General features: G+C 48.5%; 1 protein-coding gene across 4 annotated transcripts in view; it reads right to left on the reverse strand.

Moving 5' to 3' along the window:
* The window catches only part of LOC141476625 (CBP80/20-dependent translation initiation factor-like), a 135,575-nt gene that overhangs the window by 92,187 nt on the left and 16,075 nt on the right, over positions 1 to 27,313 (reverse strand). For 3 of the 4 annotated variants that reach the window (XM_074165402.1, XM_074165401.1, XM_074165400.1), the window contains 3 exons: positions 18,822 to 18,895; positions 17,690 to 17,794; positions 14,045 to 14,120 (listed from right to left, as the gene is read on the reverse strand). In XM_074165402.1, the coding sequence (XP_074021503.1) occupies positions 14,045 to 14,120; positions 17,690 to 17,794; positions 18,822 to 18,895 (255 nt within the window). Of the gene's footprint in view, positions 1 to 14,044; positions 14,121 to 17,689; positions 17,795 to 18,821; positions 18,896 to 25,868; positions 25,992 to 27,313 lie in introns of all 4 variants that reach the window. The other variant, XM_074165403.1, reaches the window with a different exon arrangement.

Below are 27,313 nucleotides of genomic sequence, written 5' to 3' on the forward strand. Positions count from 1 at the left end.
ATAACGACAGGAACTGCCTTACGGCAAAATCACCATCATGATTCATGCGACTGCTTGGTGCCAAGGTCCAACAAGCTGTAACACGGCGAGAAGAGGTCACACATTCCATTAGCTAGTTATTGTGTAAAAATAAAAGGGAAAAAAAAAAAGAAAAATGAAAAAAAGAGGTGGGTTCCTACAATTTGATGAGCATCATCCACTCTCCCTCTGGCAACTGAATCAGGAATTCAGAGCACGGTACAGTGAATCGGGTCTTCAGAACACAATACAGCTTCTCATAGAAGGCCACAGGTCCCATCTTCTCCTTTGGGTAGGTAGGTAGCATCTAGCCTGGCAGATAAGAAACGCCACCTGGAAAAAGTAGCACCATTCATGGTGGCAGAACCCAGCGTGGTCTGCAAGTTTCGTGACTGCTCTGGATTCATGAGAAGGATGACAGAAACAACAGCAGCCCTCTGATCCACGTAAAACATCCCCCAACAGAGAAATGAAGGTTGCTTTGATGATGGACAGGACCAGCGGGCAAACCACTATGGGTCAGGGCCTGCAGAACTTCTCCCAAGACCTTTTACTTCAGTAATTGATGGCTCAGACCATCATGATATGTGATAAACATTGGAGGAGTAGCAGGCACGTCATGAAACGTGCCACCTTGAAAACCTGGATGCTGCCAGATGGTGGTCAATCCCTGGAGCAAGCACAATACGGCAAGCAGCCGCACCTCCTTCAACCCCATCCTTGCTGGAAACCACACACCACCAGCTCACACACTTTGCATGTGCACTACAAGAGCACTAGAAATTCCCCAACTTAGACAACAAGAGAAAAGGAGGAGGTCAAGGACTGGCGAGACAGAAGGGCTCACCTACCCTCTGTGGCGATTTGGCCACATGTTGAGCAGATGCTCAGCCTGGAGAAGAGAAGGTTCTGGGAAGACCTTAGAGCCCCTTCCAGTCCCTCAAGGGGCTCCAGGAAAGCTGGGGAGGGACTCTTGATCAGGGAGGGGAGCCATAGGACGAGGGGGAAGGGTTTGACACTGAAAGAGGGGAGATTGAGATGAGATCTGGGGAAGAACTTCTTTGCTGTGAGGGTGGTGAGACACTGGCCCAGGTTGCCCAGAGAAGGCTGCCCCATCCCTGGAGGGGTTCAAGGCCAGGTTGGAGGGGGCTTGGAGCAACCTGGTCTGGTGGGAGGTGTCCCTGCCCAGGGCAGGGGATCGGAACTGGATGGTCTTTAAGGTCCTTTGCAACCCAAACCATTCTATGATTCTATGCTGGGGAAGATGTTGCCGTGGCATCGTGGATGAGACAGCAAATTGGATTTTCCCCCACCACGAGAACACCCATGGGTACCTTCTCCAAGCACAATGCTACATCAGAAATAGAGCACCCCAGAGATTTCATTTTATTTTTTCTTTCCTTTTTTTTTCTTTTCCTCTTTTCTTTTCGCAGCTATGGATTACTGGAGTTCGCAGAGTCTCTCTTTAACGTCACATGTGCAGCTCAGGTCCCTCAGGCCCCAGCAGAAGCAGCCTGGGATATTTGCACAGACCCCTCACAATGGAAGGAAGAGGGTGTAGGAGGGAGGATCAGGCTGCTGACCCCTTTATTGTTCTTGGGCCAGAAGAAAGCTTCCTTCTGGCTTAAGAACCACGGCGCTGAAAAAGTTTTCCAGCCAAAACGAGTCAGATGGAGTCACTGGGTGGTGGTTTTTATTTTTATTTTTTATTTTTTTTTGTCTCTCTCCTTCCCCTGCCTCCCCCTTCGGCCGAGCGACGGGGAGTCACAGGGTTGCGCTCCATTCACAAAATACCTGCTGCACATCACGTAGTCCTTCCCCCCGACGGCGGGGAAAGGCGCTGTAACCCAAGCAAACGAAAATAAACCTTTTTTTTTTTTTTTTTTCCTTTCTCCACAGATTTGAAAAAAAAATAAAAATTAAATAGAAAGGAAGAAAGGACCCTGCTCCCAGACTGACGCCTCCAACGTGCGGCCGCCGGGGAAGGGGTAGGCGGCGGTGGGGGGGAAACAAGGAGGGGGGGGAAGCGAGACGACTATATGAAAGAAAACAAAACCAGCAAATTCTGCTCCAAAAGGATTAAATGGAGGTTTTCCAAAAAACCACCCCACCATTATATAATGAGGCTTAACTGGGAGTCACCGGGGTCACACGATGCAGCAGACTGGAAAAACCAAAGCGCAGCGTAGCCTTTGAATTGTTAAGCCAACCATTAAAATAAAATAAAATAAAAATTAAATTAAATTAAAATAGAAAAACGATATTGTGATCGCACGACGAAGGTGGCCACTCACACACTAATGGTCGGGGGCGGGGGGGGCATATCTTTTTTACCCCCTTTGCTCTTTTCGGCTGAAATACCGTTTTAGCGTGAGTTCGACTCCTCGTCTTTCTGCTTATCGGGGTGGTGACCTGTTTTGCCGGGACGCTGTTGGCGCCGGGCAGCGATGCCATGGGGAGCACGGGGACCACAGCAGCTCCTGAAGCTTTAAGGTCTACAGGGCTGATTTGTGGACCGAAAGCAAAATAAAGCACAAGTGGAAACTTTACCCCAACAATCCAGATATCAAAACCCATCACTGACTTTCCAGATCAAAATTTGCATGCAAGGAGATGACTTTTTAGCATCTACAAGTTGCATCTACAAGTCCAACCATGGCTCATGCCCATCTAGCCCGAGGTTGAGTTGGTTGTACAACCACGGGCACCCTTGAAGCTCCTCCATCCTTGGTGTCTCCCAGCGCTGTCTGCACCAGAGGTCCCAGCTGCAGGGCTGAACAAGCTCCACAGACGCAGTGGGGTGGATGGGAACAACCCAAATGAGAAGAAAGCTTTAAAAAAGCCCACCTGCTTTTGGAAAACCAAACTTTCATTGACCACAGGCCCACCAGCTGGAGCACACTGGCCACCATGGCATGCCCAGGAAGTCCACCTGCAGCGGTGGGACCTGCCAGTACCCTCAGGCTAGAAACCTGGAGACCATCCTGGGTCCGTGTTTTCTTTTACATTACAACAAATGCAAATTTGTTCTTCATATCAGACTCTTAAAAACTGGCTTCGGTCCAGATTATCGTTGCAGAATGACCATGAAACAGGGCATCTCACATCTCCCACTGTTGCTTCAAACCACTTCCACGCAACTAGTGACCCCAAACCTTTTTATTCTTATCTAGTAAATATGCAGCAATCCAAACTTGAGGAACTTTGTGGAGTATTTATTCAGAGTCCCAAGAGCCAATGCTGGCCAAATGATGGCGTACGCAGCCCACCAGCTTTATCGAATAATGTCCCTTACAGGTGTGGGATGAAGTGAGTGTTGGTGGCCCCTCCCCAGGACCAATCATAGAATCATAGAATGGTTTGGGTTGGAAAGGACCTTAAAGACCATTGAGTTCCACTCCCCTGCCATGGGCAGGGACACCTCCCACCAGACCAGGTTGATCAAAGCCCCCTCCAACCTGGCCTTGAACACCTCCAGGGATGGGGCAGCCACAGCTTCTCTGGGCAACCTGGGCCAGGGTCTCACCACCCTCACAGCAAAGAACTTCTTCCCCACATCTCATCTCAATCTCCCCTCTTTCAGTTTAAAACCCTTCCCCCTCATCCTATGGCTCCCCTCCCTGATCAAGAGTCCTTCCCCAGCTTTCCTGGAGCCCCTTGAGGGACTGGAAGGGGCTCTAAGGTCTCCCCGGAGCCTTCTCTTCTCCAGGCTGAACACCCCCAACTATTTCAGCACCAGTGAGCAGAAACAATCAGTATCTTACGTGATACCTGCTAATTTTGCCCAGCCAAAGGGTCTTATTTTGCCCAGCCAAGGGGAAACAAACGGTTCCTATAAGCAAACATATTTTCTTTCCGTTCGGACAAGGCGCCTCAAAAGAATATACAATGAGAAATGAAATAATCAAGCGGGTCACAAAAGCAGGAAGAAATGAAGCTTTATCATTCTCCAGTGGTTTCTCTGCTCATACATTACAGGAATTTAAAAAAAAAAAAAAAAGAAAAAAGAAAAAAAGATAATTAAAATGAAAGGAAGCCAACAATGAGTTTCTCCATGGTGGAACCAGCAGGTGAGGTGAGGAGTGGAGCAGAATAACCCTTGGTGACGTGGACACTGGGGAGCATCGTGTGGTCAAAGGCATGGACACCACGTTCCTCTTGCTATTTCTATTAGCCCCAACGAAATCCTTCAAACCCAACGACCAGCAAAAGTGTTTTGGGGATTCACAGCTTCATAGATTGGTCCAGGCCGGAAGGGACCTCCAAAGGTCATCTAGTCCGACCTCCCCGCAGTCAGCAGGGACACCCCCAACTACACCAGGTTGCCCAGGGCCTCGTCGAGCTTCACCTTGAATCTCTCAAGGGAAGGGGCCTCAACCACCTCCCTGGGCAACCTGTTCCAGTGTTCCACCACCCTCATGGTAAAGAACTTTTTCCTAATATCCAATCTAAATCTCCCCTTCTCCAGCTTAAAACCATTGCCCCTCGTCCTGTCACTGCAGGCCTTTGTAAACAGACCCTCCCCAGCCTTCCTGTAGGCCCCCCTCAGGTACTGGAAGGCCGCTATGAGGTCTCCCCGGAGCCTCCTTTTCTCCAAGCTGAACAACCCCAGCTCCCTCAGTCTGTCCTCATAGGAGAGGTGCTCCAGCCCCCTGATCATTTTGGTGGCCCTCCTCTGGACCCGCTCCATCAGGTCCATGTCCTTTCTATATTGAGGGCTCCAGACCTGCACACAGTACTCCAGGTGAGGTCTCACCAGAGCAGAGTAAAGTGGCAGAATCACCTCTCTGGATCTGCTGGCAACACTGGGATGGCACAAGAGCTTTCTTTCACTGACCATGCAACAGCCGAGCGCTTGCCATTTTTAGAGCCGGCAGAAAAGTTCATGAAGTATCTTAAAAAAACCAAAACCAACCCCCAAAAGGTATTTTAAAAAACCATCAAGTGAGGGACAATCCAAAGGTGGGACTAGAAAGGACCTCTGGGTTACAGAGCTTGGTCTGCTACCGCAGGCGAGGACATCATCTAATTCCCTTCATAACCAGTCTCTATTTTCCCCACGGAAGAGACATCCAGGCGTCGTGTGCAGCAGTAAATTTCCCACTTAAAAGGACAATCTTTGACCGAACCACCTTGGATTGCAATAAACACTTCTGCCACTAAATACCTATATTTACACCCATAACTATATATTTATATATACACACATATATATATATATCTCCCCAAACTGGATGGGATTCACTTACCTGCTGCCTCCGGGCAGGAAATTCGTATTTTAAGAACTTCTGGTCTCATTTATTGTATCGGTTGCTATTTCCATAACATCAGAGGAAAAGCAGCAGAAAGAGGCGGGGGTGGGGGGAGCATCTTCTGGTTAAGAAGACATTTTTAAATGCGACAGGAAACATTAACTTCATATTTTGTCAGACAAGGGACAAGGACATCTCCCGTTAGCGGGATTTTTAGAGCGCGATGTGTTTCTAGGCTTTGTAGGTCCCTCCACCAACGGGGACGAACGCACGTCTCTTCTCCGGTCCTGCCGTACACCTACTTTTTTTTTTATTTTTTTTTTATTTTAGAGAGATATTCCTTCCTTCCCTTCATGTTATTAAAAATTCAGATCTTTCACAGGGAACGGGTAAGATGCGGAAATATCCAAGGCAGCAGAAATAGCTGCTTGACCAAAGAGACACTAAGTTGTTACTTGGGCTCTTTAGAAATCTGGATTTTTTTTTTTTCCTCTGCTACTTTTAATAACTTTTTTTTTTTTTTTTTTAAACTTAATCGTTACTCCACAACCGGCTTCAGGAATATATTCAGCTAATTCAAGGGTATGCAGCAAAAGCCCTCTTGGATTTCTAATGAATTCTCTGGGAAAACAAGGAGGAAAAAGATGTAACTCTATTCGGAAGTTAAAATTCAGGCAGGATTTGGGGGTGGAGGGTGTGTCACAGTCTATAGAAAGGACTGGGAAAAAAAACAAACCAAAACCTTTTGGATTTGCTTTGGATATTATAGAGCTGCACAACAACAAACCTTTTTGAAAGGGAAGCCAACTATAAGGCTGAGAAATGCCCGTCTTGTTCTCTGGTGCGTTTAAGCCAGGGCTCAATGTGGTGACATTTTTGAGCCCCAAACACCTATCGAGTTGTTATTTATATCCCAGTACAAATCCTCATATCCAAATCATTTAATTTCCCAGAAAACATCAGTTCTCAGGGCTAAAACTACTTGTGAAATCCTTAAAAGCAAAATAAAGGATTTTTTTTCACCACCCTCCCAGGAGCAGACTTGCCCATCCAGTTCTCCCATCCTCTTTCCTCATCTCCTCATGGTTCCTGGCCATGAATCCAAAACCCACCACCTACTATTGGTAAGCCCAGCCTAGTCCTGCTGCTTCGTGTCTACATCTCCACTAGCTTCACCCAAGGAAAAGCTGCAAAGCAGCCAAAATCCCATTATTTGTATTTTTATTTTTTTTTTTAATACAAACCAGTGCCTGGCAAACTGGGATCTAAGGAACAGAGACAGTCCAGCAGTGGACACCACCACGGTCCTCATCTCCCTCCTGCGGAAGCTGACATGTCTTTCAACGTGGGTTGATGGGAGACAGGGACAGATGGACAAATGGGAATGTGGGTGTTCAGAAGAATATCCCACATTTGATGGGGCAGCAGCATCTTCAGGAGAAAGGGAGGACCCCACAGCACATCTGGCACGGCTCCTTCATGTGTGGAGCATTGCTTGGGAGCGAGCCCAGCCGGAGCATCCCATAGGAGCAGGGTTGAGGATTACTACATTTACAAAAGTGGAATTTCCAAGAGGAGATGGGGAGGTGTCATGATGCAAATGAGGGAGACCTGGGCTGTGGGGCATGTCCAAGCACCAGATGCCCTCAGGATTGTGCTGCTTGGATAAAGCAACCACAGAGGGGTTCACAGATACCTTCAGTTTGGATCCCGCTCTGCTCAGGGCTTCCATCAGGGCTTTGAGGCTCAGTTCCAACCAAATTCAGTCTCAGGTGCAGAGAAACACCTTCCCTCTCTGCAAGCCCCGGGGTCCCCCATGCTGGTGGTGCACTCCAAGCCCAAGGTGGGCGCACTGGGACAGAGAGCGGCATGACCCGGTGAAGGACAGTGTGAGACGCAGCTGCTTCGGGGTGAGGTTTCTGCTTGGAAAGAGCCTTTAGAAAAAGCTTCCTCTTCGTGTTTCCTCTGCGCAGATCCCTGTTTCGGGGCTGTGCAGTGAGGTCGCAGTGCCCTCTAGTGCTGCAGGGCTCCCCTCTGCCACCAGCCCTGTCCCCTCAGCCACCAAGCCAGCCTTCAGAGCTACAACGTAAGCCACCCTTTCCCTTTCCACTCACCCTCCCTGCACACCACAAACCCGTATCTCTGAATCCAGATGACCCAATCGGGGTGTGAGAGCCCCCCAACACCTCCCATCCTGGCAAGAGCTTTCTATAGCATCATAGAATGATTTGGGTTGGAAGGGACCTTAAAGACCATCCAGTTCCAACCCCCCTGCCATGGGCAGGGACATCTCCCACCAGACCAGGTTGATCAAAGCCCCATCCAACCTGGCCTTGAACACCTCCAGGGATGGGGCAGCCACAGCTTCTCTGGGCAACCTGGGCCAGGGTCTCACCACCCTCACAGCAAAGAAGTTCTTCCCCAGATCTCATCTCAATCTCCCCTCTTGCAGTTTAAAACCTTTACCCCTTGTCCTATGGCTCCCCTCCCTGATCAAGAGTCCTTCCTTATCTCTCCTGGAGCCCCTTGAGGGACTGGAAGGGGCTCTAAGGTCTCCCTGGAGCCTTCTCTTCTCCGGACTGAACACCCCCAACTCTCTCAGCCTGTCCTCACAGTAGAGGTGCTCCAGCCCTTGGAGTGTCTTCATGACCCTCCACTGGACCACCATTCTCCAAACAATGGGTCCCAAACCTGCCCAGCTGACCAGTACCAGCTCCAGGAACCACAACAAAAAAAAAGGCATCTCCATTCCCACCAGGTTGGGAAGACACTCCCATGAATTATAAGCCACCATTGCTAAGTCTGTTTGAACTGGCTGATAATGATGATGGCAGAAATGTCAAAGCTCTTGGCCATTTCCCTGGTGTTTCCTTTGTGGAGTGAATAAGCCTATTATATGGTATGAAGAATATCATAATCTGAAAAACCCACTGGAAGATCTCTTTTCTGCACGTCTGATAAAAACCATGGGGTTCATCAACTGGTTCAGGGCTCACAGCGACTGTGCTTACTGCCAAAACTCAGGCTTGGGCCTTGCAAGAACCTGTGAGCTGGTGACCTGCGTGGAAGATAAGCTAGCCTTGGTCCAGACCTCTCCTCTCCAGTGCTTTGGAGATGGCAACGGTCTCATCTGCCTTCCTTGGTCAACGGTGACCTTAAGTCTAACATGGGAGTGATGCTGAAGGGGTTACAGGTGACCATGGCAGTTTGCCCTCTCAGATGGTCATTGTCATGACCCTTCCATTGGTCCAAGGAAATGGTCATTGTCAGTTGGGTTAAATGCCACAAAAAAAAACCAGACCACAGAAAGACCATATCTTACTGGAAGTCATGGCAAAACAAAAGCTTTTTACTCAGCAATGGAGATCTAACTCCCAATATGTTGTGACCTATACTCAAGTAAATCTTGGCTCTTTGACAGGGACTTTCCACAGTGGTTTTAGCGGTTACAGTGTTGGAAAGACCCTTGGGATGAGGGAAGTTGGCTTGTTAGATGAGAAACCTTCTCTGAAAGCAATGCCATGCCTACATGCTCTGGATGGAGTCCAGCAGGATCTGGGGGCGGGGAGAAGAAATTCCCCTTGTTTAGGACTCCTAGGAAGCCACCACGACTTGCTCATAAGTGTCTGGTGGACACCCAAGGGACGTCAGGGTTAGACCTTGAGAATGGCAGGAGGGACATACGGCACATGGGGCACACCACCTGGTCACTTCCAGTGGGAGGGGATGCCAGACAGGGATGAGCCCACCCCAGCTCCACTGGTGCAGAAGAGCCTACTGAGAGAGTGCCACATTGTTGTCACCAAGGCTCTGAAAAGGGAGGCATCTGGGCTGGGTAATGAGGTGGCTAAAACGAGAACTGCCCAACCCTGTAGTGCAGAAAGAGCAGGATGTGGAGAGGATGAGGACTCTGTATGGTGACAGCAAATAACACCACCCCACCAAAGAGCTGTCCTTGAGCTCCAGAGAGATGTGTCCCCCTGCCACCGCCACCCTAGAAGGGTCAGCGATCTGTAGGGTCCAGGAGCAAGCCCTCACACCAGTGCTAGACACCGACCTCCTCCCCTTGCAAGGAGAGTGACAGCAGAGGGGATGCTCGGCCACCATATACCCTTCTCTCCCTGGACACCTGGGTTGGCTTCATCTCTCTTAAGGAACCTACCATGTTGGAACAAGCCCTGGTGTTAGCTGGTCCCTCTGGGCTCCTTGCAGAGCTGACAGGGAAAGGACATGGGTATCTTCAGATGGGAATCATCCAACCTTCTCTAGACTTTTACACTGAGATGCAACAAAACATGTTTTAGTGATGTTTTTTGTCAGTGTTAGGTTGATGGTTGGACTAGATGATCTGAAAGGTCCTTTCCAACCCAGACAATTCTATGATTCTATGTCCATGCTTCTCCTACAGCAGGAATCCCAAGTGACCAGCCCACGCACTTGTTCCACCTTTACTCACATGAACTCTACACTGAATTGTAATGTCTGACTTGAAAACCCTTGTCAATGAGGAGGGGTCCCAAGGAGAATTTGGGCCTGTTGGGTGCCTAAAGTCAGGAATCCCAGTGCTTCTAAGCCTGTTTGGACAAGGTCAGGAATATGGTGGTGCCGAGAGAAACATGAACAACTTAAAAGAGTCTGTCTTTCTCCTAAAGAGCTGCTCCCTTGTTTCTCATCCAACAAGGAAGCTGGATGACGACCGTAGCCAGAAGAGAAACAAGCAGTTTATTGTAAATCCCAGCATATGACAAAAAGGGTCAAAAATCAGTAAGGAAACAGGAGATGAGCTACAAGGTGATTAAGACGCCAAACCAAATTATATCAGTGCTGTCTTCCAAGTTCATCCCATAGCACCAGTAAAGCCCAGCATGCCTTTCAAAAGTGCCACATAATTTCTACCTCCTAAAACACAAGACAAGGAGCCGCTTGCCAGTGAAGGCATGGCCACGCTGTTCAGAGGAGGCCAGGCCCATCCTGAGGGCACAAGTCCAGCAAACTGAAAGCCAACAGCTGCAAGATGCCAGCCCAGAAACCACTTGGGATGCGTCCCAAAAACTCTCTGTTCATGTCTCCTGCATCCTTCATGAGCTTCCTAGGGAGGATGGAGGGCATCTTGGCAGGACGTGACCCATTGGGTTGTTTTCTCTGGTAGTTGTAGAGTTTGTCCAGGGCTCGTGGTCTGAAGACCGTATCTAGGACTGGGGTATTCGGCCGTGACACATCCAAGCCTGAAAGCCTTTTTGAGAGTTTGCCAAAGGGAGGAAAAGCAGAATGCACTGACTCAGCCCTCCCCGTGACGTCTTTGTGACACCAAAACGGTTACACGGTCTCCCTCCAACAAACCAGCTGAGGTGCAAACGGAGAGGATGATGAAGATTGGCTCTGCATCTGAGCTGCGCCTCTCTACCGCAGCAGACAACCCATCCTCCCTAGCGTGCAATAAAAAGCAGATCTTATGAATGAGGGACACTTATCTTCAAAAGATTATTTTCTTCCCAAGTCACTTTTTGGCAGCACTGAGGTGAATCAGTGCCCAAATCCAACTACAGACTCCTGTGAGTGAGGAAAGATGAAGAGGTTACGGCTCGCGAGTGGAGCCAAAGCAATGACCTCATGAGCTCCTTGCCGTGAAGCTTTCAAAACAAAGCCTATTCACCAGTAAAAACCAGCACCCCAGACGAGTTTTGAAAAGATGGCGCAGGAGGAGGCTTCAAAATACCAGTTGTAGCGAGGGAATTGCTCCCAACGCCAAAGCGGAGCCGGATTTTCCTGCCTGTTCGTGTCCACAAGATGGCAGAGCCGTGCTGTGGAGCATCTCCGAGGAGCAGGATGCAGGAATTCTCCGATTTCAAAACAAGGCTGGCGAAATGCATTTTTCCCTCAGCCAGCTATGATGAAAGAGGGTTTTTGGGGGAGGTTGTTTTGGTTTTTGTGCATTTTTTCACCTTTTAATTGTCAAATAGTCATAGGCTTCCCTTGCAATATTTCGTTAAAATACAAAATAGATAGATCCCAGCAGCAAAAATCAAATATATAATATATCACTGTCCAGATATCCAGAATATTCTGCTTAACCCATTAGGGGGAGTCACTGTATCTCTCTGCAAAGATACACATACAGACCTGGATGTACACTGGAAAATAGTTCTAGCTTCATGTCCTATGTCCATCCTACTTTACCATCAAAGGAACCCAAATTTCCAAAGCAGCCTCCGATTAAGACTCACTACCTCTCTCAAACTTGGTGCTCTTAACCCCGTTACAGCTGCTGAAGCACGTTCAGCAGCAAAACATATGGATTTGAGTCGTGCTGGAGGATGCTCGGAGCAGCCCCAGGCGTGCTGAAGGATGCTCGGACCATCTTCAGTTGTGCTGAAGGATGCTTGGACCGGTCCCCGGTGTGCTGGAGGATGCTCAGATCAGCACCAGTCACACTGGAAGATGCTCAGCCCAGTCCAGTCGCACTAGAGGACGTTCAGAGCGGCCCCAGTCGCACTGGAGGACTCTCAGGGCAGCCCCAGTCGCACTGGAAGGTGCTCAGACTGGCCCCAGTCACACCAGAGGATGCTCAGAGCAGCCCCTCGGCTGCCGTAAGCAACCCGTGAGGTCTTAAACACAGACAGAACAAGAGTTAATGTATTTCCAACCTGAAAAGCCTCTTCTTCAGGATTATGACACAAACATAACTGCAGTGTGGGGAAGCCCCGTGGAAGGTGAAAGATTTTTTCTTCCAGATATTTTCCCTTATTCCCCCATGCACTGTGCTCCATAAAGCCATTTAAAACAAGGGATAAAGACCAGCAAAATCACCGTCGGCAGCGCACGATCACAAGCAAATCCAGTTAACAATGATACGTTGGGATTAAACCAGCTGTCTGCAAGTATTTCACTTGTCAACGCCGAACACGATAAATCCTCACCCAGAACTACCCGGGCTCCCGGTTCCCACAGGCACATATCACTGTACATGCGAAGGTGAGTCTCCAAAATAACATAGTATTGCATAAGTCTGCCCAGAGGCACAAACAAAACCCCAAATCCAGCACTTCCACTAGGTGTTCCAACTTAAGAGTTGCCCCACGAAGAATTAAGTTAGATATTAAGGTATATATCGATATTAATCCACTGGAGTCAATGGACTCAACCTGGTGTTACGACAGGATGAGATGACAACCAGAGCAGGAGGGACTTGGCTTATTTAATAGCTGTCAATTCTAAAAGAAGTTTAACGCTAGAGAAGAACATCAGCTCCTCCCACCACAGATGGTTTGATTCCCCACTTCCAATTATTCCCCAGGGAAAAGAACCTTATTTTGCAGAATTACAGGGGTCTGTATCAGTTGAACCTGATGTTTTCTCACTGTGACCTAAAGTCCAGACATACAAGGCGTGGAAAAAACTGAGCAGAAAGCAGCTGCAGGCAGCGTTCCTCCCTGCCAAAGTCAGCAGCAATTCTCCGTTCTTTCCACTGGTTCACATACTTGGTGCCAGTTAGCTCACCCGAAAGAAATAATAAGATCATCACATGGTTTGCAGGATGAGCAAGGCTTTTCTTCACATGATGCATGAGCAAGAAGCCCGGGGAGTTCTTTATTCAAGCAATGAAAAGGGAAACACTACCACAGCACGTGAGATGTCTCCGTCCTTCCTTCTAGAGGCAAAGAGGAGACTTCAGCAAAAACACGTTGAGCATCCTCAGAAACCTGCCCAGCCCAGGACACTCAGCTCCTTTGAGGACTAGGGCTCTGGAAAGTGAAAAATTATACAATGCTGACCTATAAATTGACCTATTCAATGGTGGTTTGTTTTTTTTTTAAACTGAGGGTTAAATACTGAGGTTTAACTGAGGTTTTTCAACCTGCCGTTCCCCAACATCCAAGCATCAAAAGTCCTTTAACCAGAACTACCAAAACTCAGATGTAGAGATAGATCTGGAGGAGAAACAGGCTGGAGAAAACATATATATAGATGACCACTGCATATAAACATGCACGCACCCCATAGGGGAAACATGTGAGTCAGAAAACCATCACTGCTGGCTTCCTAGAAGGAATTTATTTTGGAGCGGTGAGGAGGCTTGGTGCTTTTCAGAACCTCCTTTCATAGAATCACAGAATGGTTTGGGTTGGAAGGGACCTTAAAATACCATCCAGCCCCAACCCCTGCCGTGAGCAGGGACACCTCCCACCACACCAGGTTGCTCAAAGCCCCCTCCAACCTGGCCTTGAACCCCTCCAGGGATGGGGCAGCCACAGCTTCTCTGGGCAACCTGGGCCAGGGTCTCACCACCCTCACAGCAAAGAATTTCATTCTAATCTCTAATCGAAATCTCCCCTCTTTCAGTTTAAAACCCTTCCCCCTCGTCCTATGGCTCCCCCCCTGATCAAGAGTCCCTCCTCATCTCTGTTGTAGCCCCTTTAGGGACTGGAAGGCTGCTATAAGGTCTCCCGGGAGTGTTTTCCAGGCTGAATACCCACAACTCTCTCAGTCTGTTCTCATAGAATAGGTGCTCCAGACCTCTGAGCATCTTTCCTAAAATACATGAGCCCTGTGTCCATGTACATATATATATGTGTGCATGTAAACATATACTATCCTCAACGTTTCACGTCCCAACGAACTCTCTGCAGTAACCACAGACAATTCTCCATCACAAACCCCACAGGAATATCCAGGCCAGGCTTTCCCGCTTCTGGGGAGGGTTTCCTAAGGAAAGGTAAGGCAAGGAGCTCCTGGTCTCCACCATACCATGGGTAGAAGATGTCCTCATCACCTACCTGCCACACTGGAAGGACCTTCTCTATGTCGTTCAAGTTGATGCCGTCACCATCCTCGTATTTCCCTTTTCCGAGCCTGTGGGAGGAAGAAAACAAAAACAAAACCGAGTGAAATATCGCTGCAACTAAAGTTAATTTTCTATTATGGCACATGGGGAAGACTAGTTCTTACTGCAGAGGACCCTCATGAAAACAAAGAGGCTCTCCGAAGTGAGTGAGCTGCGCCTCCAAACCACTCCCACGCGGGCAACAAAGCCGTTAATACAAAATTAAATGCTTTTCCCAGTCCTTTCCACCTGAACCATCCACCACCGCGTTCAAACGCTTGTGGTAATAGCAGCAGAGAGAAAACAGTCAGTTCTGAGCAGTGGCATTGGGGGATTCAATTCCCAGCCCAAGCGAAACCGAAAGGAACAGCCCACCTGGACAAAAAAAAAAAAAGAAAAAAGATGAGGATACAAAAATGTAATGAAAAATGTTTCCTTTGGAAGTGCTGCTCATTTGTTGGTCTCCGCAGGAACTCCCGTTCCCCTGCGGAGAAAGGTGTCGGCGAACAAGCAGGAACGTACATCTCCGACAGCAACCAGCAACCGATATAAAGACAAAACATACCATTTAAATCACCAAAAAAATGGAGCGAGAAGCCAAGCACTGACAGACCCGAGAACATAAAGCTGGCAGCTGAAGGACTTTCTTGTACCAAGAAAGGAAAAAAAAGATAAAAAAATCCAAAGATAATTACTACCTGGATGCAGAGAGTTTGTAATGATACAGAAGAAGAAAAAATGGGTCAATAAATATTATCCTTCTGCATTTATAAACAACTGAAGTCATCTGTTTTTATTACGCAAGACTGGTAATTATTTTTTTTTTTTGTCAATTAGTGACAAGATATTGTTAAATAACATATATTAGACAGAAACTTTGATAGCAGCAGGTCCAGGTAATCAGTGGCTAGAAGTCAGAGAACAACAGATAGTGGTGGAATTACAGCAAATGGGGTAAAAACTGCAGAAAAATAAAATGTTGTAAAGCACCAGACTTGAAATGAAGTTGGTTTTCAGAGGGCTGGAGCCCCTCTGCTGTGAGGACAGGCTGAGAGAGTTGGGGGGGTTCAGCCTGGAGAAGAGAAGGCTCCGGGGAGACCTTAGAGCTCCTTCCAGTCCCTAAAGGGGCTCCAGGGAAGTTGGGGAGGGACTCTTGATCAGGGAGGGAAGCCACAGGACAAGGGGGAATGATTTCAAACTGCAAGAGCGGAGATTGAGATGAGATCTGGGGAAGAACTTCTTTGCTGTGAGGGTGGTGAGACCCTGGCCCAGGTTGCCCAGAGAAGCTGTGGCTGCCCCATCCCTGGAGGTGTTCAAGGCCGGGTTGGACAGGACTTTGAGCAACCTGGTCTGGTGGGAGGTGTCCCCTACCCATGGCAGGGGGGTTGGAACTGGATGGTCTTTAAGACCCCTTCCAACTTAAACCATTCTATGAAGACTTGATGCAGCTCTGAGCTACTGCTCCAGGATTTTACCCACCTCTGGTGGGAGGTGTCCCTGCCCATGGCAGGGGGTTGGAACTGGATGGTCTTCAATGTCCCTTCCAGCCCGAACCATTCTATGATTAGGGTGATGAAGGCAGCTTTCCTCTACAGGCAGCACAGCTGAGCCTGAACCACAGGCATCTCAGGCAGTCAAGTTTCAAAGAGGTGGCTGAGAAATTTCTTACAGTACGGGAAAAACTAAAGCGATACGTGGGCTTGGGAGATACCTGGAAGGAAGAGAAAATACCACCTACAAAAGGCTGTTTGAACTGGAAGAGCAAAAGAACAGCAAGGGCTAACGCTGGAAATTAAAGGTAGACAAATTCAGGTCAGAAACAAGGTAGGGTTCCCTGGTTTTCCTTCAACACTCCACTTTGATTATTCAGCATAGCACCAAACTCAGTATCTGCATAAAATCAGACATCTTTCCGGAGGAAAACTCTTCAACCAAGCAAAAAGACACTTGAGGTCAATCAACTGGATGCAACCTTGGCCAAGTGGCCAACCTTGGGCAAGTAATCAGGAACAAAAAGGTCTCTTTGGCACTTAAAGCGTAGAAAACATGTTTTGAACAGCATCTTTCCCTTTTTTTTTTTTTCCTAGTAGATATTTCATCGCACACTCAAGTAAGAGGGAAAACGCCTAGTGAGCATGGCTAGGTCGAGGTTCTTGGAGGTTCAGCCAGCTGAATCACGCTCAGCAAGGTTCGGCTTGGAGAGCTGATGAACGCACAACAGACACAACTTTAAAAATTAACAAATTAAAAAAGAAAAGCAATTTTTGTCTGTGCTTCCTCTATTCTACTGCGGATTATTTATAGGACCTGCATTTTGGGAGATGCACTGCTTGTGGTGATGGAATCTAACTTTTCTGCATAGACACTAATTCTTATTTCATTTTTACAGCTGTAATATTTAAAAATAATTAAGTGTCTCATTTTTATACTGTCTTCTCTACCTGTTTGCACCCTGGGTGTTAACAGTTGCACCAGGAACTGGAGACAAAGCAGACCCTGCTGCATTCTCCTCATATGTAGATGTCATCTCTGGTAGGATCATCTGGCAAGTGCCATCAACCAGGGAGCCTTTACTTCGGCAAAACCAACTTACCAACAGAAAAACGTCTCTGAGAGACGATTTCCGTCCCTACATACAACGTGGCAACGAGAAGTCACCTGCAATCTTCTCAACCCCATCTTTTAGGCCCGTTCTAAATATTTCTTCCTTCCTCTACGGGCAGGAAATGATTAATGACGAGGAAAAAAAATGACTAAAATTGGATGGGATAAAATGTGGTTATGGAGTTATTACTCTATTTTTTTTCTTTAGCAGAGATTTTGCAGTGAGTTTTGTCAGGGATGAGTTGAAACCTTGTCATAATTTGGGATAACAGGACAGGTAATACAGTCTGGAGTTGTTTAATGAAGATATTTTACTGCTAGCAGAGAGGAGATGAACACTTGGATCTACACTCATCCAGCTGATGCTCCCTCCTCCCCTGAAGTCTTGCTGGGGAAAAGAAGCCCTGTCACTTGTGGGAACTCTAACTGGGATCATCACTAAGCCAGGATCTTTCCTCCAGTGTTGAGATGTTTAAATGTAGAAGACTTGGATCCAGGAGGCTTGGATCCAGCATGGTTTAAAGACTGAATTCTACCAAGCAATGCAAAATACAGTGAGCAGCTCTTCTCCAGCCCAGAACTGGATGACAGAGGAGCCAGGGAAACTGATCACAGTGTCCCCCAAACCTCGTACATGGTCCAGCTCCTCTTAGAATCATAGAATGGTTTGGGTTGGAAGGGACCTTGAAGATCATCCAGTGCTAACCCCCTGCCATGGGCAGGGACACCTCCCACCAGACCAGGTCGATCAAAGCCCCATCCAACCTGGCCTTGAACCCCTCCAGGGATGGGGCAGCCACAGCTTCTCTGGGCAACCCGGGCCAGGGTCTCACCACCCTCACAGCAAAGAATTTCTTTCTAAGTAAAGAATTTCTTCTTAAATTCTCTTCCCCACATCCTCCACTTGAGTCATGCCACCAAACTAGCATTCCCTCTGCAAAGAAGAAGTTAGAGACCTTGCTGGAGAGCTTGGTACCACACGCACGACACTCACCCTTCTCTGTCTATGTGAGGCAGCGGGTGTTTTGAGGTGTTTCGCAGTTTCCTGTGAAATTGGGTGAAATCTAGTTTTTCAGGCTGCAAGTCCCACGTCGCACCACTAGGAGAGAAAAACACGGAAAGACAAAGAAAGAAAGTCCACTGCTAATTAAACACCAACAGGCTGAAGAGCAGAGGGCACATCGGAGCCTGCAGTCAAGAGAAGCTGGTACTTCTGGAAGAACCAGTCCCTGCTGCAGAGCATGCGGTTGGGGGCCTCCAACCTTCATGCTGTTGCATCACGTTTCTTTTAATTCCTCTGGGTTTTTTTGGAGATGCTGAGCACTCGTTGGTTGCTCTAAACCCATAACTTCAATGTATGATGCAGCATGATGCAGCACACACCTTGCTAGCTATACTTGCACTCTGCTTCACGACATGCAGTGGTCTGGTCCATGCAATAGAGATGTTCTCTCTGGTCCTACACAACCTGCCCGCTCCAACGGCATGGAGCAAGTCCCAGGTGGGAACTCAACCCCTGCAGACACTTGCAGTGCTCCAGAAACAGAGACAAATATGCATAAAACTGGACAGAGAGCGTATTTCACCACCGTCCCCATGTTGAAGCAGCAGCTGAAGAGCTCTTCCCAGCAGCAGCGAAGTCAATGCATGACTGCACCGGCAATTAATGGAAGAGTACAATCCTGGAGCAGTAGCTCAGAGCTGCATCAAGTCTTCATAGAATGGTTTAAGTTGGAAGGGGTCTTAAAGACCATCCAGTTCCAACCCCCTGCCATGGGCAGGGACACCACTAGACCAGGTTGCTCAAAGCCTCATCCAACCTGGCCTCGAACACCTCCAGGGATGGGGCAGCCACAGCTTCTCTGGTCTTGCCTGTGCAGTTTTCGGATGATTACAAGTACTGGTTTCAGATTTTTGGATTGCAAATCCATCCATGGCCTCTCCTAAGCACGTGGGATACTTTAAGCAGATTGATTGTGCTTAGTGTCCATGGGCTAAAAGGAGGAGGAGCATTGACATGAGTTTCGGCAGGAGACTCACTGGTACTTGGGTACCGGCAGGACAGACATGCGGGCAAAGGCTAAGAGAGGCCATCTCTCTCGTAGAGCATTTTAAAACCAGCTTACCTGAAGGACTCAAAGGTGTTGGCAGCCCAGATGTCCGTGCCCAGCATGTCAAGGGAGCTCTCCTTGTTGCCATTCTAGGAGGGAGGGAAAGGCGGTTACTTGCCAGAAGGCACGCAGGGCTTTCTGGACCACGGCACAGGCCAGCACAGCCTCTCCCGTCACCAGCCTTGGAGGTGAACCAGCTCTGTGCATGGGCTTCTCCGCTCCCCTGTGAATCCATGCTCACTGCAACGCAGAGTCCCCTCGCCCGCTGCAAAAGCACACCGTGAAGGCAAGGAGTGACACAGTTTCGGCCTTGGGGACACAAAGCTGTGGACAACATGGAGCAGACAATACATAGGCTCAGCTCTGACTCTAGCCCTGTTCTCCTACCCCACCGGCCACAACCTCCAAGACCCACCAAGCTCCAGTGGGCAGGTTGACATCCAGGCCATGAAGACACCCAACTTCAGAGTCACAGACCACTTGAGGTGGGAAGGGACCTCTGAAGCTCATCTGGTTCAACCCTCCTGCTCAAGCAGGGCCACCTACAACCAGGTGCTCAGGACCACATCCATGGATGGAGATACTCTTCACCAGCAGCTACCAAAGCCTGTTGTCACCAAGAAGGATGAGGAAAGCCGTCCTGCTTCTTCAAGGAGTCATGGTGGCATGACTTCTCCTTGCTCTAACAACAGCTGAGGGACCTCAGAATGCTGCACTGTGCCACCTCTGCCGTGCACACCAGCAAACGAGTTCACACGGTTATTCTCATATGTGTCCCACCAACACTAAGCTGACGGTTCCTTCCCTCCAGAAGGAAAAGCATCACAGCATAATCTGGTGGGAATTAGGAGAAACCTCCTGTAAACTGCAAAGCACCTTGAATTTTGCTGCGCAGTTGCTTTTGGAAGTGACCCGAAGCAAAAGTATCTCAAGCAAAAGACTTCACACATCTCCTTCATGGCCCCTTTACTGTCATCAGCCTACACATGTCCTCCCCACAGAAAGAGGACTGCCCTCTCCACCCTTCAGAGGTGGAGAAGTAAACGAGGTTGGATTTTGCTGGGACCATTTAAGAAAGACTTGACTTAGACTTTTTCCCCCAACATTTCTTATATATATTCAGATTATTTAAGTATTTCAGCCCAAATGGTCCCACTCTGGTAAAACAAGTGCTGGAGATGGTGCCTCCCATATATTCCCCATCCTATAATTTCTGCCATTTTCAAATATTATTAATAATAACCACTGAGACACTAAAAACTCATAAAAATGTGCTTATTTCTTAATGAAGGGCCAGACCCTGGTCGGCCAGTGAAGTGATCAGTGGTTTCCCAATGAGCAGGACACGCATCCTCGGTGCACGGTTGGACTTCACAGCCTATTCCCAGCACAACAACCAATTCAGACACCAGATACTCCCAAAACACCACGTCGCTCCCTTTTCTGTCTCCTCCAAGGGCTCCATGGAATACCGTTTTGCACCTCCGGGGGATCTGCAGGTCAACGTGTTTCTGCAGCAGAAAGAAACTACCAGAAATATATAAAATTCCCACGCTCGGGTACGGAAGCGGAGCTTTTAATTTTAGGCAAATGTAAGCGAAATTTTCTCCCACCAAAGAGAGAAATTAGTTTTCTGAATACTTAGAAGCATCCTCCTGCAGTAAAATGAAAATACACACGTGGGGGTCTTTATAGCTATCACCCAAAGGAGAGACACCTCTTCTTGCAGACAGATCCATTTCTCTTGGGATATTTCGATGGAATATTTTAAGTACCTGTCAAGGAGCCGGCTACAATAGGGGTCCCGAAGAGTAAAGTATTTGGGTTCAGGGAGGAGGAACGGGAACACATAACCAGTCGCAATGCAGATGAGACAGATCAGCAGCACAGATAGTAAATAACAAAAATTTAAGATAAAGTGGGATCCTAATGCAACAGGTTGTATCTTAAAATGGTTGCCCACATGTAGCTTGGACCAGGGTTTCTGAAAAGCCCCTTCTTAAGCCCTGAAATCAAGGGTCTAGGGTTTACTGTCTGATGCTCGGCTTGAATCATAGAACGGTTGGAGTTGGAAGGGACCTTAAAGATCATCGAGTTCCAACCCCCCTGCCGTGGGCAGGGACACCTCCCACTAAACCAGGTTGCTCAAAGCCCCATCTAGCATGGCCTTGAATGCTTCCAGGGACGGGGCATCCACAACTTCTCTGGCAACCTGGACCAGTGTCTCACCACCCTCACAGGAAAGAATTTCTTTGAAATCCGTTTGGATGTGGCACCGACACCTCCTAATCTGCAGAGTAAGCGTAGGCAGCACAAGTTGTCCCACCCAGCCACCCCACATCTCCTTGGTGCTCTGGGGGTGAGCACAAGGCGGATCAACCCCAGAACTAATCCCAGCCATTAGGGGAAACCACAGCCATGGTGCAGGAGGTCAGAGGGGTGCAAGCTTCTACGCAGCGGTTGGATTCTCCCACCCAAACCAGGATGCAACTCCTGGTCCTCCTAAATGATGTCCCCAGGACCTCTCGGAGACGCTCCAAGCATTGGCCAGACTTTGGAAAGATGGCGCCGGGACCAAATGATAACACAGCCTTATCATTAAGTCAAGAGTCCCTAACGTGGTTCTGAGAATTCATTTCGGTTTTTGATGACAATCACAGAATCATAGAATCACATGGGGTTGGAAGGGACCTCTGGAGATCATCTAGTCCAACCCCCCTGCCAAAGCAGGGTCACCCAGAGCAGGTTGCACAGGAACGTGTCCAGGTGGGGTTGGAATGTCTCCAGAGAAGGAGACTCCACACCCTCTCTGGGCAGCCTCCTCCAGGGCTCTGCCACCCTCAAAGTGAAGAAGTTCCTCCTCATGTTTAGGTGGAACTTCTTATATTTAAGTTTGTGCCCATTTCCTCTTGTCCTGTCCCTGGGCACCACTGAAAAAAGACTGGCCCCATCCTCCTGACACCCACCCTTGAAGCATTTATAAGCATTGATCAGATCCCCCCTCAGTCTTCTCTTCTCCAGACTCAAAAGACACAAATCCCTCAGCCTCTCCTTGTAAGAGAGATGCTCCAGGCCCCTACTCAGCTTTGTAGCCCTCTGTTGTACCCTGTCCAGCAGTTCCCTGTCCTTCTTGAACTGGGGAGCCCAGAACTGGACACAGTGCTCCAGATAGGGCCTCCCCTGGGCAGAGCAGAGGGGGAGAATGACCTCCCTCCACCTGCTGGTCACACTCTTCCTGATGCACCCCAGGATGCCATTGGCCTTCTTGGCCACAAGGGCACATTGCTGGCTCGTGGTCATCCTATTGTCCACCAGCACTCCTAGGTCTTTCTCCTCAGAGCTGCTCTCCAGCAGGTCACCCCCCAACCTGTCCTGGTGCAGGGGGTTATTCCTCCCCAGGTGCAGCACCCTACACTTGCCTTTGTTGAAGTTCATCAGGTTCCTCTCTGCCCAACTCTCCAGCCTGTCCAGGTCTCGCTGGATGGCGGCACAGCCCTCCATCGTGTCAACCACCCCTCCCAGTTTTGTATCGTCAGCGAACTTGCTGAGGGTATGTTCCATCCCTTCATCCAGGTCATTGATGAATATATTGAAGAGGACTGGACCCATCTTTAGAACTGGTTTCTGTCTCGACTCACAAGGCAGGGAACGTGCTTCCTGCCCAAGCGAACCTGCGCTGCAGGGCTCTTACTAAAGTGCTCACAGCACGCTACCAAGACTTAATAATATGACTTTAAAAAAGCCAATTCTCAAGTCCAGGGACAAAAAGAAAAACCCCAAATTGCATGTATTTAAGAAAAGAAGTGATTTGCTGTCAGTTCCCCCAGGACTGCAATTATAACCATAAGGAGTTTTAACCTGAAGCTCCCAATGACCCAACCCTCAGCTTTAGATAATAATTTTCGACCGCGAAGGGGTTAGTACTGCTGAAAATTAATTAAGTCACCAGGAAAGCTGATTGAGAGACACACTGACGAGAACGAGATAAATAACCAGAATGGTAAGAGATCCGGTAAAGCCGATCCTACACCCAGAAATGTCTAAACGCAGGTCCATAACCTCTGTCCCTGTGAGCACACACCACCTCCATCCACCGTGGTCCAACTCCTGTAGCTGCCTGCACAAACGCAGGGATGGACCACGCCACCGCCTGTGTGGACTCTAGCTGTTTATCCATGGATGCAGCTTCAGCAAATTCCCCAAAGTCAGCATTTGCATGCCCGCAGCAGCTTTTTCAAAGCCCAGCTCAGCGTTCCACCGGTTCCTCTCGCCGCTCTTCATTACCAGCCTCCAGCAAACCACGACAAATACAAAATTGTGCTCTTCGTCACGTGATTGCGACAGCATCAGCTCATCGCTGTGCTTGGCATAAACGTAGAATGATGCCACGTAGTCGGCTGAGTCCGTGGTATAAATTCAGGAATCATCCCGTGTCATATCTTACTTCTTAAGAATTTTTCAGTCCTACGTTCGAGAAGGTTCCCCCAACTTTCCTGCTTCTCAGCCGCCTACAACCTCTGACTGCGCTTTGAGAAGACTCCCCCACCTCTCTTCTTTCTCAAAGAATCACAGAATGGTAGGGGTTGGAAGGGACCTCTGGAGACCAACTAGTCTAACCCCTGCAAAAAGCAGGTCCACCCAGAGCAGGCTGCACAGGAACGTGTCCAGGAGGGTTTTGAATGTCTCCAGAGAAGAAGACTCTACCACCTCTCTGGGCAGCCTCTTCCAGGGCTCTGACACCCTCACAGGAAAGAAGTTCCTCCTCATGTTGAGATGGAACTTCTTATGTTCCAGTTTGTGCCTGTTACCTCTTGTCCTGTCACTGGACACCAAAGAAAAAAGACTGGTCCCATCCTCTTGACACCCACCCCTTCAGTACTGATAAGCATTCATAGAATGATAGAATCATAGACTGGTTTGGGTTGGAAGGGACCTTAAAGATCATCGAGTTCCAACCCCCGTGACATGGGCAGGGATACCTCCCACCAGACCCGGTTGCTCAAAGCCCCATCCAGCCTGGTCTTGTAAGATCATTGATCAGATCCCCCCTCAGTCTTCTCTTCTCCAGACTCAAAAGACACAAGTCCCTCAGCCTCTCCTCATCAGAGAGATGTTCTCATCCCCTAATCATCTTTGTAGCCCTTTGCTGTACCCTCTCCAGTAGTTCCCTGTCCTTCTTGAACTGGGGAGCCCAGAACTGGACCCAGTGCTCCAGATGGGGCCTCACCAGGGCAGAGAAGAGGGGGAGGATGACCTCCTTCTACCTGCTGGCCACACTCTCTCAGCTGCCTACAACTCCTGGCTGAGCTTTAGTATCATAGAATCATAGAATGATTAGAGTTGGAAGGGACCTTAAAGATCCTCGAGTTCCAACCCCCCTGCCATGGGCAGGGACACCTCCACTAGTCCAGGTTGCTCAAAGCCCCATCTAGCCTGGCCTTAAACACTTCCAGGGATGGGGCATCCATAGAAAACAGAAAGGATAGACAGATATTGAACTGTCTGAAAAGGCTCTGAATAAAAGTTTTCTTGTTGAAAAGGTCAAGTTTTCATAAGAAAAATATAGATATTTTGAGGAAGACATTATTATCCTTGCTCAAAGACAAAGATATGTTGAATCTCGCTCCTCCAGAAAGGACCGTCACTTCCCAGCAATGACATGGTTCTGCAGGTCCTCTCCCACCATAGCATGGTTCAGGAGGACAGATATTTCCCCAAGCTCTCCAGAATGGATTAGATGGATGAATGGATCAGGACTTTGACCACTTGTCCCAAATCTCCCAGAGCCCATCCTCCACTTCTGGCACAACCAATGCTCATGTGTGCAGAAGTAGAGCAACTCCAAGAGGAGAGACGAGGACAGAGACTGACTAAAACATGCAGAAGAGGTCCCTGCTCTGAGTTCAAGGAATGGACCTAAACCTAAATCAAAAGCAAATTCATGGAATCATAGAATTGTCTGGGTTGGAAGGGACCTTTCAGATCATCGAGTCCAACCATCAACCCAACAATGACAAAAACCACCACTAACCCATGTCCCTCAGCACCACGTCTGCCCAGCTTTTAAATACCTCCAGGGATGGTGACTCCACTACTGCCCTGGGAAGCCTGGTCCAAGGCTTGACAACCCTCTCGGTGAAGAAATTTTTCCTGATATCCATCCTAAACCTCCCCTGGTGCAACTTGAGGCCGTTTCCTCTTGTCCTATCACCTGTTCCTTGGGAGAAGAGACCGACCCCCCATGGCTACACCCTCCTTTCAGGGAGTTGTAGAGAGCGAGAAGGTCTCCCCTCAGCCTCCTTTTCTCCAGGCTGAACACCTCCAGCTCCCTCAGCCGCTCCTCACAAGACTTGTGCTCCAGACCCCTCACCAGCTCCGTTGCCCTTCTCTGGACACGCTCCAGCACCTCAATGTCCTTCTTGTGGTGAGAGGCCCAGAACTGGACACAGCACTCAAGGTGGGGCTTCACCATGCCCAGTACAGGGGGATGGTCACCTTCTGAGTCCTGCTCACTGTGCTATTCCTGATACAGGCCAGGATGCTCTTGGCCTTCTTGGCCACCAATTCTTAAAGTCTTTGCAGGGAGGAAGGAAACTCTCCATTTAGCCCAGCTGATGGCTCCCACAGAAAGCAGCTGAACTCAAGATCACCATTTAACACCATCTCTGTGGTATCCACTCACATATCAACTTCTAATGAAGACTCGCCAAAAAATAATTACACACACCTCTTAATTTCTCAAAATTAAAATACTCCAAGACTTCAAATAAAGAAAAAACCCTAATTTCCTTTGAACTAAACCAGCTGACTAGGGGCTTCTTTCCCAATATTAAGGCACTCGACACACCTCAACAGATGTCTTGAGGCAGAGGAACAGCTACAGCCCTCAGCAGCCAAGTCACACATTATGCGTGAATTAATTAGAACTCTGAGGTGTCCTTCATAATTGACATGCACTCACACCCTACATGTAGACACACACACAAAGCACGTCATTAAGAAGATGCCTCCCATAAACAGCAAGCAAAGGACATGACTTCAGCACGTCGCTACCAGATATACCTTGGTTGATTGCCTGAACTGGCTGCTTCTCCCGCGGCTGCCAGACCTGGATCCAGACCCACGCCTGGAGCCTGATCCCGGCCGGGATCCTGCGCTCCCACTGCTGCTGTGATCCCACTCTTCCTGGAAACAACAAACAGCTCACTTTAGTCAAAGGCAACGCTGTTCCGCACCCACAAAAACCACTGATTCGGTGATCCAGGAGAGCTCCAGCTCCCAGACTACACATGCAAGCACCTACAAAACCATGGCCACGCCCAACACCCTGGTTTTGGGGCTTTCTTGGAGCCCTTCAACATGTTCTATTTACACATTGCAAAGGGATGACACTGTGAGAGGCTTCAAGAAAGGTAAGATTTGGCTCTAGTGCTCTAGTCTATATGCATGGGGAAAAATACTTACCTCCTCTGTCTTCACGAGGATAATTATGCATATTCAGGAATGCCACATTCTCTAAAACTGCTTAAGGGCACTTGGACAATGCCCTTAACAATGCACTTCAACTTTTCATCAGCCCTGAATTGGTCAGGCAGTTGGACTAGATGATCGTTGTAGGCCCCTTCCAACTGAAACAGTTCTATTCTATTCTATTCTATTCTATTCTACTCTATTCTATTCTACTCTATTCTATTCTACTCTATTCTATTCTATGCCCCATCCCTGGAGGGGTTCAAGGCCAGGTTGGACGGGGCTTTGAGCAACCTGGTCTGGTGGGACGTGTCCCTGCCCTTGGCAGGGGGTTGGAACTAGATGACCTTTAAGGTCCCTTCCAATCCAAACCACTCTATAATTCTATTCCATTCTATTCCCTTAATTCCCCTCCCAAGGCCAAATCAACTTCTCGGTCAGTTTTTCCCTCTGCTTAGCCCACTGTTGGGAGTCCAGCTACTCACATACCAGAAAACACTTGGAGTTCACCAGGAGACACATTTCACAAATAACTATTTTCACCTTTTAAGGTGCTGTGCCCAATTATTCTCCTTTATTTTCCTAACACTTCTGTTCCACTGTCAAGCAACCCACAGGTTCCTTGTTCAGCTGGCAGCCCTCAGGGCAAGATGAGTCATCTGAAAACCAGAAAAACTCACCCAACCAGTCCTATCTACCCAAACATCCCACAAGGTGCTTGGGGAGAAAGGTGGATATTGTCAGGGTAATTGCTCCAAAAGGTTTGCTTAGAGGCTTGGGAAAGACCTTTGAAGTGACCTAAAATGATTTTAAAAAACACTAGATCTCAGAGTGCAGAATATTCACCTCTTTCAATACTCTGAAAATCTGGGAAATATAAAGGGGAGCTTCAGGTCTGGTGTTGAGATGACACTTAAGGAGGGCTTCTCATGTCTCAGGTATCCTTGTGGGGCTACGTGAGGACCTGAGGACACTGCCATGGACTAAGACAAGGGCAGAGCCACCTTGGCCAAAAGGACTCAGCAGCAAAGCAGACA

The sequence above is a fragment of the Numenius arquata genome, chromosome W (assembly GCF_964106895.1).
Source record: "Numenius arquata chromosome W, bNumArq3.hap1.1, whole genome shotgun sequence".
NCBI lineage: Eukaryota > Metazoa > Chordata > Aves > Charadriiformes > Scolopacidae > Numenius > Numenius arquata.